The sequence below is a fragment of the Pholcus phalangioides genome, unplaced genomic scaffold, assembly GCF_987345545.1.
Source record: "Pholcus phalangioides strain wild (caught in Gottingen) unplaced genomic scaffold, Ppha-v1.0 ptg000004l_1, whole genome shotgun sequence".
NCBI classification, from domain to species: domain Eukaryota; kingdom Metazoa; phylum Arthropoda; class Arachnida; order Araneae; family Pholcidae; genus Pholcus; species Pholcus phalangioides.
The window spans coordinates 3,259,760-3,274,704 of NW_028301597.1; the positions used below are offsets into that span (position 1 = coordinate 3,259,760).

At 33.6% G+C, this 14,945-nt stretch overlaps 1 protein-coding gene across 1 annotated transcript; it reads left to right on the forward strand.

Annotated features, from left to right (window-relative positions):
• Positions 1-1,990: 1,990 nt before the first annotated feature.
• On the forward strand, positions 1,991-13,018 carry LOC149086442 (vesicular glutamate transporter 1-like). The gene is made up of 12 exons (XM_089255555.1): positions 1,991-2,082; positions 3,324-3,534; positions 3,829-3,959; positions 5,802-5,916; positions 6,474-6,561; positions 7,380-7,466; positions 8,802-8,938; positions 9,834-9,968; positions 10,107-10,245; positions 10,969-11,079; positions 12,033-12,160; positions 12,604-13,018. Exons 2-12 carry the CDS (start codon positions 3,328-3,330, stop codon positions 12,823-12,825), a joined length of 1,500 nt encoding a protein of 499 aa, XP_089111681.1. The 5' UTR covers positions 1,991-2,082; positions 3,324-3,327; the 3' UTR covers positions 12,826-13,018.
• The last annotated feature ends 1,927 nt before the right edge of the window (positions 13,019-14,945 follow it).

Genomic DNA, 14,945 nt, shown 5'->3' on the forward strand with positions numbered 1-14,945 from the left:
GCTAGTGTGGCTCGAGCGATATAAGCACAGTTCTCTTGGACGTGGTTGTGTCGAAGAAAATTCAACCAGTGACCTGGCCGGATGAGTTCCTTTCTGTGGCCAAACACTCACACTCTATGCGCTCGTTAAGCAGCCCTACCACCTTTCTTTTACTAGTTAACCATACATGCATTTCGTATACATCCCTTTGTGGAATTTCTAATGAATGGGTACATGCAGGAACATGTTGCATGTCGTATGTGTATATGCGTGGCCCTAACGTATTTATGTTGTAACGTATTTATGGTGTCGCTGTCTTCCATATTTTGAAGTAAAAAGGGTTATTACTTGAATTTGCAAGTTATGTAAATATCGTGTAGTCGGTTTGTCTGTTCTCTGAGGAGGGACTTTTTCAAATGAGAGACCGGGGCTCGCATTCGCGCCTTGACGTTTGAAAACCAACTTCAGCCGACCACCTGCGATTCGTTTTCAGTGCAAAAAATACTGTGATATCGGCTCTAGCATATCCTGCTTGCTTACTCCAGTGGGTCTGAAGCATATGTGAACACACATACTTGCAATCGCAAGCTTTACGATCGTGTGGGCATCATGGTGATCTGGCATTGCGAAAGAACAATGTAACGTTTATAAATTGCTATACAAAGCGAATGTACAATTTTCATTTGTTATTTTGCACGTAATATAAGTGCATAGACATTTTGAAATTCACTTTTGGGAAATTTTCAGTATTATTATTATTATTAATTTTTTCTTGCAACTCTTTTTATGCATATTTCACAAGACTCTAGTGTGTAATTGTATTTATGAAAAGTTGTAAATAATAATTTGCTATTTATTTCATTTACAGTCGAACCCCCGATTTAACGAATTGGAAGAAACCGACAATTTTTTTCGTTAAATCTGTTGTCAAATCGGTCAGGAACATAAACACACTCGAAACGGTAAATTTTAAAAGCTAGTACTTACTTTGGGTTGCTTTAAAACTTATTTCTGACAACAATGTAAAAAAGTATATAAACTAAAGAATAAAGTTAGGATGCAAGGAAAAATCTGTTTGATAGCAGTCTGACGTTTTTATCAAATTCTATCGAAATTGTCATGTTTTCTGCTAACCGAAAAACATTTTCTTTTCAGATGTGATCCGCCTTTCTTTACTTGTCAAGACAGAGCACAAACTTAAAGTAACTTTATTTCTTTACTGAAATCCACGCAAATCATGCAGACAACTTTTTTTTTTCATATAATGTTTTATGGTATTGCTGTACATCAAATGGCCACTGAAACCTTCCTGTGCATACTCTAAATGGCTTTATTGCCATTCCGAGTGAGTTTACTCAAAAAAGGAACGAATTTCTGCTCTTCCCCCCCTTTTTTTGTTTATCTCTAAAGAAGACCCGAAGTTCAAATTCTGGGAAGTCAAATCTTCAGATTGGGATTTTGGGTGACGAGAAATAAGAAAAAAATTAAGGATAGGTTGAAAAAAATTCGTTGTATCGAGGGTTTTTATTTGTTAAATAGAGGGTTTGACCTTTATTTTCATCAGAATTTGAGAAAAAATTTCGTTAAATCGAGGAATTCGTTGAATCAGTAGTTTCTATATCGGGTTCCGATTGCATTTCATACCTGATGTTGTAACATAAGTTACGAAATCAAATCACACAAGAGAGAAAAATAAAACAAAATTAGATTTAGGAATATATAAAATCTTGTGGGCAGTTAGTTTTTTACATACTATAATGCATGCATGACGTATATGTTACTTTGTTGCAAAATTTTTGTTTAAAGACATTGTTTTCTCGATATAGTTACCTTAGAATGACACATTAAACAGAGCAAGTTTTTATGGCGAAAAATCCCTAAGTAATTAGTACTGTATTAGCGCCGGGCAGTAAATGAGTGAAAAAAAAGGAGATAGGGTTTTCAAGGAAGCAGGATATACATATATGAAACTGATTAGCCGGAAATAGCGTTTATCACGTTCTTTCAGGAGGCACGAACCAACTGGTGGTTATTTCTCTCGTCAGAAACTTTTATTTTTTCAAAACACGGTATGAAATGTTGACAGTTTAAAAAGATTTTGAGGTATGTCGAAAATCTCATTACTAATTAATTTTACAATAAACATAATTAAAACTACAACTGGGGCAAAATTGGAACTTCTCAATTCAGCATTTCAAATGTTTTAAGTTTTGAATTTTATTCTGTCAACTATGTTGTCTTTGTTTGGTGAATTGACGGCCTTCAGTGCCTCAACTTTCTATGATAAAGCTGCAACGAATGTTTTTTGCAGAAGGAAAGTTTACATAAAGCAGATATAATGTTTTTCACATTTAAATAATTTTAGGGGACATTTGAAATTATTCTTTAAAAAGACATGTTTTAAAAAATGTTTTCTTAAATTTCCTTCCGTGTTTCGTGCAAAAAAATTTGGAATGTTTGTTCTAACTTGGTAACCAGTCTTGATCTCTTTGAGCTGGATTCGATAAGCAGATTTTAATTTTTTTTACGAGAACAGTTCTTGAGCTCTGCGATGTGACTTTTTTTTTAGATAGAATGGAATCTCTCGATAACGGACACCCATGGGACCGAAAGTCTTGTTCGCTAACAGGGATTGTCGGTTTTTATATGCAGGGTGATTCCATAATTTCCCTTGCCGCATTTTACTGGCGAACCTGATCCTCGAGGCATACTTGCAATTAGAAAAAATATCCAAATAACGTGTAAAACTCAGATACGTTATTCATGTTGCAAGAGGTTGTATAGTAATTAAAATAAAAAAATCAACTTTTTATATACGGGCACCTTGTCATCAACAATCCAAATGGGAATTTGTTGTCCCGTCTCTCTTCTGAGCCCCCCCCCCCCGCAAAAGAAGAAAAATCCATGTTTAAGTGCAATATTCGCTGAAATATTTGAATTCAAAAATCTGGGGAAAGTTGGGAGAGAACAATATAAACTAACGGACAACGCTTTTTTCCCTGATTTATGCTGTTTTTCCCCAACTTTCCTCGGATGTTTGAATTCAAAAATATCTCTGCGAATATTGCACTTACAAACATGGAAATTTTTTTTGTTGCCATGTCCGCGTAATACTGTAATTAATTGCATTAATTGTAGATTTTTAACATCAGTTCATAAATATTGAACGACGTTTTTTACAAAAAATTATTAAGGGGCTTTTCTCCAACAGCTAATTATAGTTGGTAAATGGTAAGTAAATAATTATTTGTGTTGAAAATTTTATGAAATACTCATTTACTTATAGGAGAAAAAATTACCGAAAATATATATATTGCATTTTTTTTCAAATTATTGTCTTCAAGGGAAATGAACGATTCAGACGAATGTAAGTCAAGGTTCAGCCACGATGATTCTAAATTTCTCAGTAGAAAATCAGCAGTGGCTAGTCGATGGCGTTTACCGCAGAGATATGTCGTATCGATATTATTGGGAATAACATTATTTTTGTCGAGCTGGATGGTAACCAATTTCTCAACTGCAGTGTACCACATGTTAACAACGCATCAATATGCAGTGAGTGTTCTATTATCAACTTACTTGAACTCTCTTATGAGTTCAATTTAAACTTTCTGAAGTGTTTTTAATATTCTTACTTGTGAGATAAAAGACACGTATTTGTTTTCTGATAAACAGAACTATGTTATCGCATAACAGATAACAGAAGTTAAGAGTATTTTCAATCATCAACAATTGTAAGAGTAGATTTCAATCTCCACTTTCTACTTGTTGATCAGATATTGATTATAATTTGTTGCAATCTTCAAAAAATGAAAATGAGGACGACAAATAATTTTTTTATTGATGCAGAGAGAATTCTTTCCGAACGAATACTTGTGGACAATAGAAGATTTGCATTTGATGGATTCCTCTTACTACTGGGGTTATCTTGCTGGTCAAGTGCCAGGAGCTCTTCTTATCATGAAGTACTCAGCTCATAGGTATAGAAGAAAGATCTCATAAAATACAGAAATATATACGGTGTATGTTTTACCAACAGTGTCTGAACAGAATATAAAAATTATACAGTTCATTATTTTGAAATTCGAATAAAATATAAAAGAGGATCAGCAAAAAGAGTTGGGTGATTTAACCCAGTAGTTCTCAACCTGGGGCCGTATGGCCCCCTCACGGTCCTGAGATATTCTAAGGGGGCCCTTTCACCAAAATCCGGTGAAAGGGGAGCCATGGCAAGTGTGAGAGGGGGGGGGGCACAGAGAGTTGTGAAGAATTATAGCTTCCAAGTGAAATATGATGGGAGAAAATGTTACTGCTTTTAGAATCCAACAGAACTGTTCATAGAACCAGTGCCATCTTAATCCACGGGCCTGTGGGAGTATAACCCAGGGAATCTGTAAATATGTAAGCTGTTACTTCCAGCTGAGTATGAGGGACCCAAAACATCACTTTGGATGGGGGAACCAATGATGTGTGTGTGTGTGTGTGTGTGAGTCAGCCATGCATAAAACCCTTCACAAGAAGGAAGCTCATTGTCCAAGGTAGGCACAGACGCAGGGTGATGTGCTTGGAGGGGTCGATTGTAGGTTCGTTATGTGGATCATCCCATATTTTACGCATTTCATTCGGCTTTTAGAAGGGATGCGCATTTACCTTCTGGATCCATGCTTGGCTCAGGATTCCAGAATTAAATTTTATTTATAAAATATTTGTTCATTATAAATTTAGAGTTTTGATTAAATAGAAAGGTAAATAGCCGGTAATAAATAAGACCGGTAAATAGAAAGAGTCACGATCTGGGATGAGCGTTTACCTCAGGGGGGCCCTAGATGAGACAAGAGGACCATGAGAAGAAAATATCGTCCAAAGGGGAGGCCATGGACTGAAAAAGGTTGAGAAACACTAATTTAACCAACCGAAAAATAATTATTAGAAAATGATAAAAATTGAAATTTTTGTACGTCTCTCAATAAAATATTCATCAATTAGTGAAATTAGGGATTTTTTTCTATACCGCCGTAAAAGTTAACCCGTAATAATTGAACTTACTGAGATATTGCGATTGGAATTCTTTATTTTTGCAATTATTTACGCGTCAAAATGATAGAGTTTTAAAAAATCTCAGGCCATCAAAAAGACAAAATGAAAAGCAAAAATAAAAAAAAAATTCAATCACCGACATCTGAGTGAAATTTTCTTCAATTTTTAAGGAGTGAATTTTTCATTTATTTTGTGGTATAATGGAGAAGCAGAAATTTTAATTATTGATTTTTTTTAGTCAGTCATACAAAAATTAGGGCTTTTCCAATTGGTCGGTTAATTGATAAATTGTTAATCACAGTTAAAAGTTTCAAGACCTGATCAATCCAATTAAAATTAGATTAAAGATTTGCGTAAAAAGTTTGTAATTTAACTTAATTTGTCAAACGAGACCGATTAAATAACTTAAATTACGTACCTATATAATTTTTTTTTTGGATAAGTGACCATATTTAAAAATATTTGAATCGATATTTTGATGTAATTTTTCGGCGTGGCAAGTCGATTTATTTTTTATTTATTATTAGTTTTTGCTGTTATTATTATTATTATTTTTTTTTGGTAAAACACCCTGTATGCGTAGAACAGTATATTTGTGTGTTTGTGCGTGCGTGCGTGCGCGTCGCAAACAATAAAAGTTCAATTTCATTATTATCTATGAATGAAAAATTACCCTTACTAATTTGTAAGCAGCCATGTATTTTTCATTCAATGGTTTTGTGCTTCAGTCGTACGTTTGTGTTTGTAAGTGTGTTCTTAATGGTTAATATGAATATTTTATGCAGCATGATATTCCTAGCGACGCTCTTGACATCACTATTACACATGGCGATGCCACTTGCGTTGAGCTACCATCCCGGAGTTATTTTAACTCTAAATTTCATGCAGGGTCTTTTGCAAGTGAGTGCATTTTTCTTTTTCTTTAGTTTCTTCTCTTATAGAATTTCTGGTTGAATCTTCGGTTTATGAGTAATTTACTCGTTAAAACCTATACATAGATATTCGCAGATTACTTAGATTTTCATTTTTATTATGAGTATTGCACATTTATAAAATTATTAATTATCATTTAAGTTTATGTGAGAAGATTATAAACAGAATTTTTTTAGAAGATTCATTTTGCGAGGGTTATAGTTATCGGTGAAACTTTTTTAAATTGGTATCAAGTAAATTAGTATAGTAGGAAATACTGTGCTATAACAGACTTAGACTTACTGTTCTATTGAACAATAAGCCTCAGATTTACTTAAACATTTTTAGAAATTCGGGAATAAAGAGAAATGGGGAAATATATTAATATCAGTTTTCCCACTATTTCTTCATCCTTTCTGCGGCTTTTTATACATAAATACTGGCACTAGCCGTTGACTTAGAAAACCTTTTTACAGGTTACTCTGAAAGATCAAATATGTTTACGTGAGAGATGTGTATTTAACAATATTTTTTCCCCATGCCAGGCTGCAACACACCCGGCAGCTATGGCCATCCTCGCTCAGTGGACACCACCACCCGAAAATGCTCGTTTAGTTACGATAGCATCGTCAGGTGAGGATGCTTGCCTATTTTTACGATATTTGTTAAGACAGAAACCACAAAGTTTATAAGGAGTACGGCATTTAATGAGAATTTTGCTATTATGAATGATTTGCAAGCGATCTCTTACACAACGAGAAATCCATTACAAAGAAAATTTTGAGCTGTTGTATAACGAAATTTTACTGCATTCATTTGTAACCATACCTCTACGACGTACAGTTGCAATTTAAAAAATTATCAAAATGTATTCAGAAGTTTTTATACGCTGAGAAGTTTGAAGGAAGTTGGAAAAAGAACAGCATAAACTAACGGATACCGCTTCTTTCCCTCGTTCAGGCTCTTCTTTTTCTTTCAGATTTTGAATTTAAATATCTCAGCGAATACCACAGTTAGAAACATGGGATTTCTTTTATTGAGTTCAGAAGAGATAGGGCAACAACTTTATAATTAAAAGTCAGAAGAAAAGGTTATACAAAAATTTAGATTTTTCATTTTGTGACTCAGTGTATTTTAACTCTCAAAACTGATATAGGGTGATTTCTGAATATGTTTTGAAGATTTTTTAAATTGCAATCATACCTTTACAATGAACGGTTGATGAGATAAAGATCGAATTAGGACTTAAAGGACACCCTGTATACCTGGTATAAGAAGGCATGAACGAAGACCGATATGAGCGAGAATAATTGCTAATACATATTCGAAATGTGGAATATGATATGCATAGATAGACTTGTACACCTAGAACTGAATGATAGTGTGTTTACTTTGAAGCTCATCTTAATTTCTTCTTTTTCCCCTAGTATAATTTTTTTAACCATTTTTAGGCTTTTACTTTGGCGTATTGTTCGGTTTTCCCTTCAGCATGAAGCTTGTCGAACAACTTGGGGAAGAAATTACTTACTTTACTACAGGTAAACTATTTATATTTTTGTTCATCATCACCCGTTTTCAATCCACTGTTCGATGTGTGTGGGTCTCCTCTAATTTTTTTCCATTTTACTCTGTCTGATGCTGTTGCTATACAGTTGACTCCATCCATATATTCATTACTGCTAGTTTACTGGCATAGTAAAATAAGTTTTTAGGGAATGAGAGGTAAATCACTAATGGTGAATCGAAATATTTTAAAATATGTAGTTGATAGTTGATAAAGAAATGTAAAAATTATTCGATGAAACGTAGTGAAAGTAATAAATTTTGTGGGTGTACCTAAAGAGGGCACACCTTGAATTCGGAACTCAATTTTAGGCAAGCTTTCAATGTAAAAAGTTAAAACTTGTACAGAATAAACAGATTTGTGTACAACCAATAAAAATAACAGAATTTTTTTCCGAAATCCTTTTTATATCCCAAAATAAAAATAAAAATTATTTGAAATTTGAATCCATTTCTTTGAAAAATAAGGGTTTTCAAAAATAAACACACACAGACCAAAAGTCTGGGTCGGCTTGTGTGGTGCTGTTATCTAGTGTTGATAAAGAGAAGGTTCAACGTAATCGCTAAATAATTTTCATTTTTATTTATAGTTTATTTTCAGTATTTGAAAAGGGAATTTTTAGGTGTGCTCAGACTGAGTACACCGAGTCGGAAAGGGTAAAGTGATCTTGAATTATGCCGCAGGTCATGTAAGTGATCTGTAAATACGCCGTGGGCTCTTTAAGTGATATGGGAATGTGCTGTGTGTCACTTAAATGATCTGGGTATGAGCCGCTTAATTCATTTCTACAAAATGAGGTTTGAAGTCGCGGGCCACATCAGATGGATCCGAAAGCCACATTTAGCCCGCGGGCTAGGGGTTGAGCATGTATGATGTAAATCCTTCACTGATTGTAGTTCTATATTTTACGAAGTGGGTTAGGTCGGTGTATCTTTTAGTGTATCTTTACACTAAAAGTCTGATAAAAGATCTTTTACTGAACTTCAAAAAAAAAAAAAAAAAATACACAACCAATAAGGTAACACTCGCTCGAATGTAACCGATACGCTAATTGGTTTCATTTTTCAAGTTTATGAAACAATTTTCATAAAACTTTTATAGTGCAATCCTGGCCTTACACAATACAGCCCTTCCAAACAAAAACTTGAACATAATAAACAAATTAAAATTCTCACCCAACTCTATATGGCATCGCTTGATAAGTAGAATGATTTACCTACGCAATACAACTCCGTGATAATATATTTCTGTCGTTTTGTAAGCTTGTAGTTAAAATTTCAAAACTTCATCTATATGTATTAACTTGCAGGGGTAGCTGGTCTAATTTGGTGTTTGCTGTGGACATGCCATACTTATGACAAGCCTACTCAAGATCCATTCATTTCAACAAAAGAACTGGAATATTTGGAAGAAACCATCTCACTTGATGCAAATGCATCGAATGACGTGAGTTCCTTACTATTATTATTTGTTCTATGATGAATAACGGTCTGTTCAAATACTATATATAACACAAAAAGTCAAAATGTTCGATTTTGTACCAAATTTATTCAAACTTATTCCAGCTTCAGAACACCAATTTTAAGTTATATCTGTTGTATAGAATTTTGTTTTGTATTCTTTCTTGGAGAAATCCTAGTAAAACTCTTCAAATAAAACTGTTCCTAAAGGTAATAACATGTAGACTCAGCAGATATTCTATAATATAAAGAAAATTCAGAATTTATTTAAATTGGTGAGGAGCAGATAAGAGCTGCTGCCACCCTTTGCAAAAGACAAAGCTCAACTGTTGTGAGGATACGGATTTCTTCTATACACTCCCACGCACACAGACAGCATGACCCCCAGACCCCAGGACCTATATTTACAATACCATTCCCAAGGAATGGGTAAACGTGTTGGTGCATCGGGGAACGTCTCTTTATACGTAGAATATACAACATATCTCGATAGGAAATATATTCGTTTTTGAGCATCAGAAATTCCAACACATTTTCTGCATTATTTTCTAATAATTTCCTAATTAATTCTAGCTTGATGATATGAATCTCTATTCCTTTCATTTGATTTTGTTCATTCTTCCTTGTCTTTTTAATGATAATTAATCGGAGTTAATGATGTTCATACCATTCAGAAAGCTTTGGAGTGTGATGGTTATAGAAGATATTTTTTTTCTCGCCTTACATAGTCATAAAGCGAATATGGAGTTTGAATTCGCATAATATTAATCACATGAAAATATATAATTCAGTGAATGAGAGAAAAATATGTGAAACATAAATTTAGGTATGTAAGTAATGTATTAAGAGAAGAAAATATATGTGTGTGTGCATTTTTCTAGTTGAAGATCATTCCGGTGATGTCGATGCTCAAATCCAAGGCTTTATGGGCCATATTCATGGCAAGCTTTTGTTTCCAAACATGTCTAATTCTTTCATTAACTGTTACATATCATATGGGAACCCAGGCAGGATTGGTAAGATACGTGATTTTTGAAATCATTCCTATCGCAATAGCACCGTATGTAGTATTATTTTGTATATTTTATTCCATTGAATCGCATTCTAAGTGCACGCATACTTTCAACCGGAATCTATCATTTATTTTGAAAAAGGAGTACTTTTTTGCAACACTGCCTTTGCCGTACGTCTGTATTGGTTTGGCTATACCGTTCAGTGGTTTTCTGTCAGATTATTTCGTGAACAGAGGCTGCTTGTCTGTTGGAGTGGTGAGGAAATTATTTACTTGTGGAGGTGAGGATTTTCGATTTCACTGATATCTTAATTTTAAGGTTGAGCAAATAAAAAAGAGGTATGTTTTTTTAAACAGTTTTTTATCAATAACATTATTTAACAACCGTTTTGTTTAAACAGCTCAATGATAATAACTAACGATCTATTAAAACGTGATTAATAACACTGTGTGAGCGGGTTCAACACTGATTTTGTTCTCAAAGGTTTTTCAGTGATTTTAAGTTGATTTTGGAATGCTGATAATGAATCTGGCATTGGTTTTGTCAGAATGTTTGTAGTTTTTGAGATAAGGTGAAAATTAAATTTAAATGGTAATATATACATAAGCAGCATACGAATCACATTCGGAGTATGAGAAATGTAAATCAATAATAAACAATCAATATCAGTAAATAAAGACCCACTGATGTTGGATCATGATACAAATGTAATGATATATTGAATAAAATATATATAGGAAAATAAATAAAAGATTGAAAGTAAAAATTTGACTGCAAAACTAGTGGCTGCAGACTATATTGAAATGTTGGGAGATGCATTATCTCAAAAACTATACCCAATTCGGCAAAACTGACATCAGTGTTAAAATCAGCAGCCCCAATATACCCATTAAAATTTTCTCGGGAGCATAATTTTTTTTGAGCAGTGTAATAATTGGTCTATCGATGAACTTACTAATAATTAACAATATTTTTCAAGTAATATGTCTTTCACTACTTTCAGCGTTCATCCTTCTCAGCAGCATCACCGTGGCTATTACTGTATCTCAGGACGGCTACACTATTTTTATTCTTCTCAAAGCGGGTTTTGTGTGTTTGGGTCTTGCAGTCGTAGGCAAGTATTTATGATATATGTATGACTTGTGGAAAAGGAAGTCTCAAGAGAAGTCTGGATGTCGATCGATAATTTATCTACACATAAATTTAAATTTAGATTAGATTTAAATCTCTAAACCTGATGGAAACATTAGTAGAACAATTATAGCAAAAAAATATATATATATATATTCTATGCATACTACTGTTGATAAGACCGTGGATGCGATCGCCATTAAATCACTTGTAAATTAAATGAATAGATGAACTGGATATTGACAATGAAATACATAAAATTCCAGAAAATAATCCAGTCAATCATTAAAATGCTATGGGAAAGGGAAATAAAATGAAAGAAAAGGGGGGGGGGAATTAAATGTATGATCAGCAATTGATTTTTTATCAAGTTAACTTTAACTCATGTACAATGTGTTTAATTTTTTCTCCCATAATAGAGTATTTTATCAATTTATTGTATGTTATACGAGGAGCATAGGTAAGTTCATTTATCCCGGAGTAACTCGTGAATCGTTGACCCCGGAAGTATACTTCCAATTGGAAAAAGTATCTTAATAACGCGTGGGCCTCAGATACGTTATTTATATTGCAAGGGGTTGTATAGTTATTGAAATGAAAGAAACATAATTTTTATATTTTCATACTGTTGAAACCCTCTTAAAAATCCCAATTAGAAAGTTTTCGTCCTATCTCTCCAGATCCAAACTAAGTTTTTATTTTCAATATTGATTTAGATATTTTAATTAAAAAATCGCTAAAATTGAAGAAAATAAAAGCGCAAACTTAACGGATTAGAACGTTCTACGCTTCCTATGTTGTTCTTTCCTTCATTTTCAGCGAATTTTTTTAATTCAAATATCTCAGCGAATATTGCACTTAAAACATGAAGTGTTTGTTCGCTTAGGAAAGTCAGGGCAACAACACTTTCTAATTGGTTTTTTTTTTTACATATAGGTTTCGAGGCAAACATTTTGGACGTATGTCGAAGATACGCTGCTCTCGTAACTGGTATATCTCTCACCCTTGGATCTTTGCCGACCCTCATCATCCCTTTGATAGCCGAAAAAGTTCCGATGCCACCTGTAAGTAGAAAACCTTATAAAATACCTTTTCCTCACGAATGTAATCGCGCATTCTGCATATTAATTGAAGAGTTTGCTCCGAAAAGAGATAGATCTAAATTTGTGCGATTCGAGTTACGTGTGCATTTTATCATATAAACAAACATAATTAATTTCCCTTAACCAAAGAAGAAAGTGGCTCCAAAATTTTGCCTGAAATGATTGAACATAAAAATAAGAGAAAAAATGTTTTTGAAGCAGACTTTGGAAATTAAAACGTTGATAGTTATTTTTTCATTTTACAAATTTTTTGTGAAAATGAAGCCACCTCTTTTTCTTGTAGAAAACCTTTAAATTTTGATTTTATACGTGTTTTAAACAACACGTATTTATCACATGAAAAATGCTCATTGAATCGATCACGGAAATTGGAATATGTTTTTACGTCTTGAATCGTGTTACAGTTTGAAGAGGGAGGACACCCATTTCATTACGTTGCAATCGTTTTGAGTGCGCTGACCGCTTGTGTTTATGGATATTTCGCTTGTGGCGAGACGCAGAACTGGGCGAAACTGGAACAGAATCAAAACGAGGAGCAGCAATCAACGTATAGGCCCGGAGCTCAGTATTATCCAAACGAAGAAGAAGACGACGAGCAACTCGTCGACGAAAATTCATCTCTGTGAAGTTCAGGAAAGACCAAAAATTAGTTTCCACCATTTTATAGTTCATAAAAAAATGTTCTTTTCTGATAATTGTGGCCACATAACGAAAACAAAAATAAATAAGTATAAAGATGTTTCTGTGTGTGTTGCAATAAATTTATATAAGAATAAGTTTTGTATATATTGGAAAGAATAAAACTATTTCTTTTTTCAATCGCATGTTCCATTGTGATGGAGAACTGTCCTCTTGATTTCGCAAAACACGTTTTGTTGCAATTAATATACTAATGACTAATAGTCTATTGATTGTTGAACACTGATACATAATTGTTGTACCCGATACACTCGGGTGTCTCACAAAGGACTCCCTGATTTTAACATGAGATAACTCGGAAACGGTGATCGATAGGGGAATAAAAACAAGTGTTGTATTTATTTTGAAAGTCGTAAAAATATGTTGCAGAAGCTTCAAAATTAGTTATAAATGTTGCCGACAGGTGACGCTGTACACTGTAGTAGCAGGACAGCTTCTTCCTCGTAACCAGATCATGGCCCGCCGCTCTAAAAAATGTTTCCTGTCTCAATGAAGAGGCCATAAAATGTCCTTTGCAATCAAATCACAATCGATTCAAAATGTGCACCTTTCGCAGCACTGAGAGGGCGTAAACGAAGAATGAAATTTCTTTCACCTTCTATAGTGTCTCAGCAGAACACATGCCTCACATATTAAATCTTGAATTTGTTCCGGAAAACATGTCTTTTAAGTTGCTCCACAGAAAGTAGTCGCATGATCGAGTGAGCATGCCTGTTCCAATAAATGTGAAATAGTTCAATGCAATCCGAAGTGTTGAGAAAGACAAAAACCGTTGTGGTATGGTGTGGTTGGGGCCTCAACTTTAATGTTTTTAAAAATTTCACGCATGTCTTAAATTTCCACAAAAAATAAATAGTTCCTACTACTTAACCCTCTATGGTTCACTCCCGTAAAAGCGTATTGAATGTTTCTTTAACAGAAACGAATGTAAATTAGTGCTGTTAACATTTTTAATTGACACAATACGTCATCATAGCATTTTATTAATCAGAGTAGGTATTTTTTAATCAGCTGAAATGGTTATTTAAGGCTAAAATGAATAGTTTACTTAGTTTTAAGTGTTATCCGTAAGCTGATATAATCTTGCTTATACAAAGTTGAATAGTTTTATTTCGGTTTTTATTTCTATTCCCCTCAATTTGGTGCTCGATTTAGTAAATATAGCTCGAAAGAATAATCAGTTTATGGCGCAGCCTATCCGTTAGTTGGGCTCGGGAGAGAAAAGGCAACAACTTTCTGATTGAGTGTTTGAAAACAGGGGTCTCCGTATAAAAAGTTCGTTTTTTATTTTAATAATTAAACAACCCCCTTGCCACATGAATGACGCATCTGAGGTCTACACGTTATTTGGATTATTTTTCTAATTGGAAGTATGCCTCTAGGATCAACGGTTCGCCAGTAAAATGCGGCAAGGGGGAATAATGGAATCACCCCTGCATATTTATAACTTTATTAGGACGAAAAAGAAGAATAATATGATAACTGAAACTATACGTGAACTGTATATTTTTTTATAGCTGAAATGCCTACAAATTGAAATGCTGCATCTAAAACGTGAAGAATACTCTGAAATAAAACGGGAGAGAGACTTTAATCTCACGAGAAAATCGACAACTACAACAACATTTTTATTAAGTACATATACTTTTTTTTTTCCATAACAAAGTCAACATTAAAATAAAAAAAGTTCATTCATATTTCAATCCACACAATAAGAATAACATTGCATACTTTCGCATTTAAGTTGGAGTGTGTGTGTGTATACATATATATTTATATATATATATTTGTATAGTATATATTGTATATTATATATAATATATGTATAAATCTTGGCAAATCACCTGGACTAGACAGCAGCCGACGACTAACATTGCTGCAACCTGTTCAATTCTACCGTGTAAAAAGCGTGGCGAATAAATATCATTACCTGTTATCTCGCAAATAAAAATCGTAAGAATTTCTTGGGTTGAGTGAGTGCATTATGACGGAAAACTCTATTTTGACACTCTACTTACTAGAAATATAAAGTGTTTTTTTTGCATGT

What these genes read in the sequence shown, in the direction of transcription:
- LOC149086442 (XM_089255555.1), top strand. Translation starts at nt 3,328, where the DNA reads ATGAACGATTCAGACGAATGTAAGTCAAGGTTCAGCCACGATGATTCT. An exon ending in GAAATTATTTACTTGTGGAG is followed by an intron (nt 10,246 to 10,968) that starts GTGAGGATTTTC and finishes CACTACTTTCAG; the next exon opens with CGTTCATCCTTCTCAGCAGC. An exon ending in TTTGGGTCTTGCAGTCGTAG is followed by an intron (nt 11,080 to 12,032) that starts GCAAGTATTTAT and finishes TTTTACATATAG; the next exon opens with GTTTCGAGGCAAACATTTTG.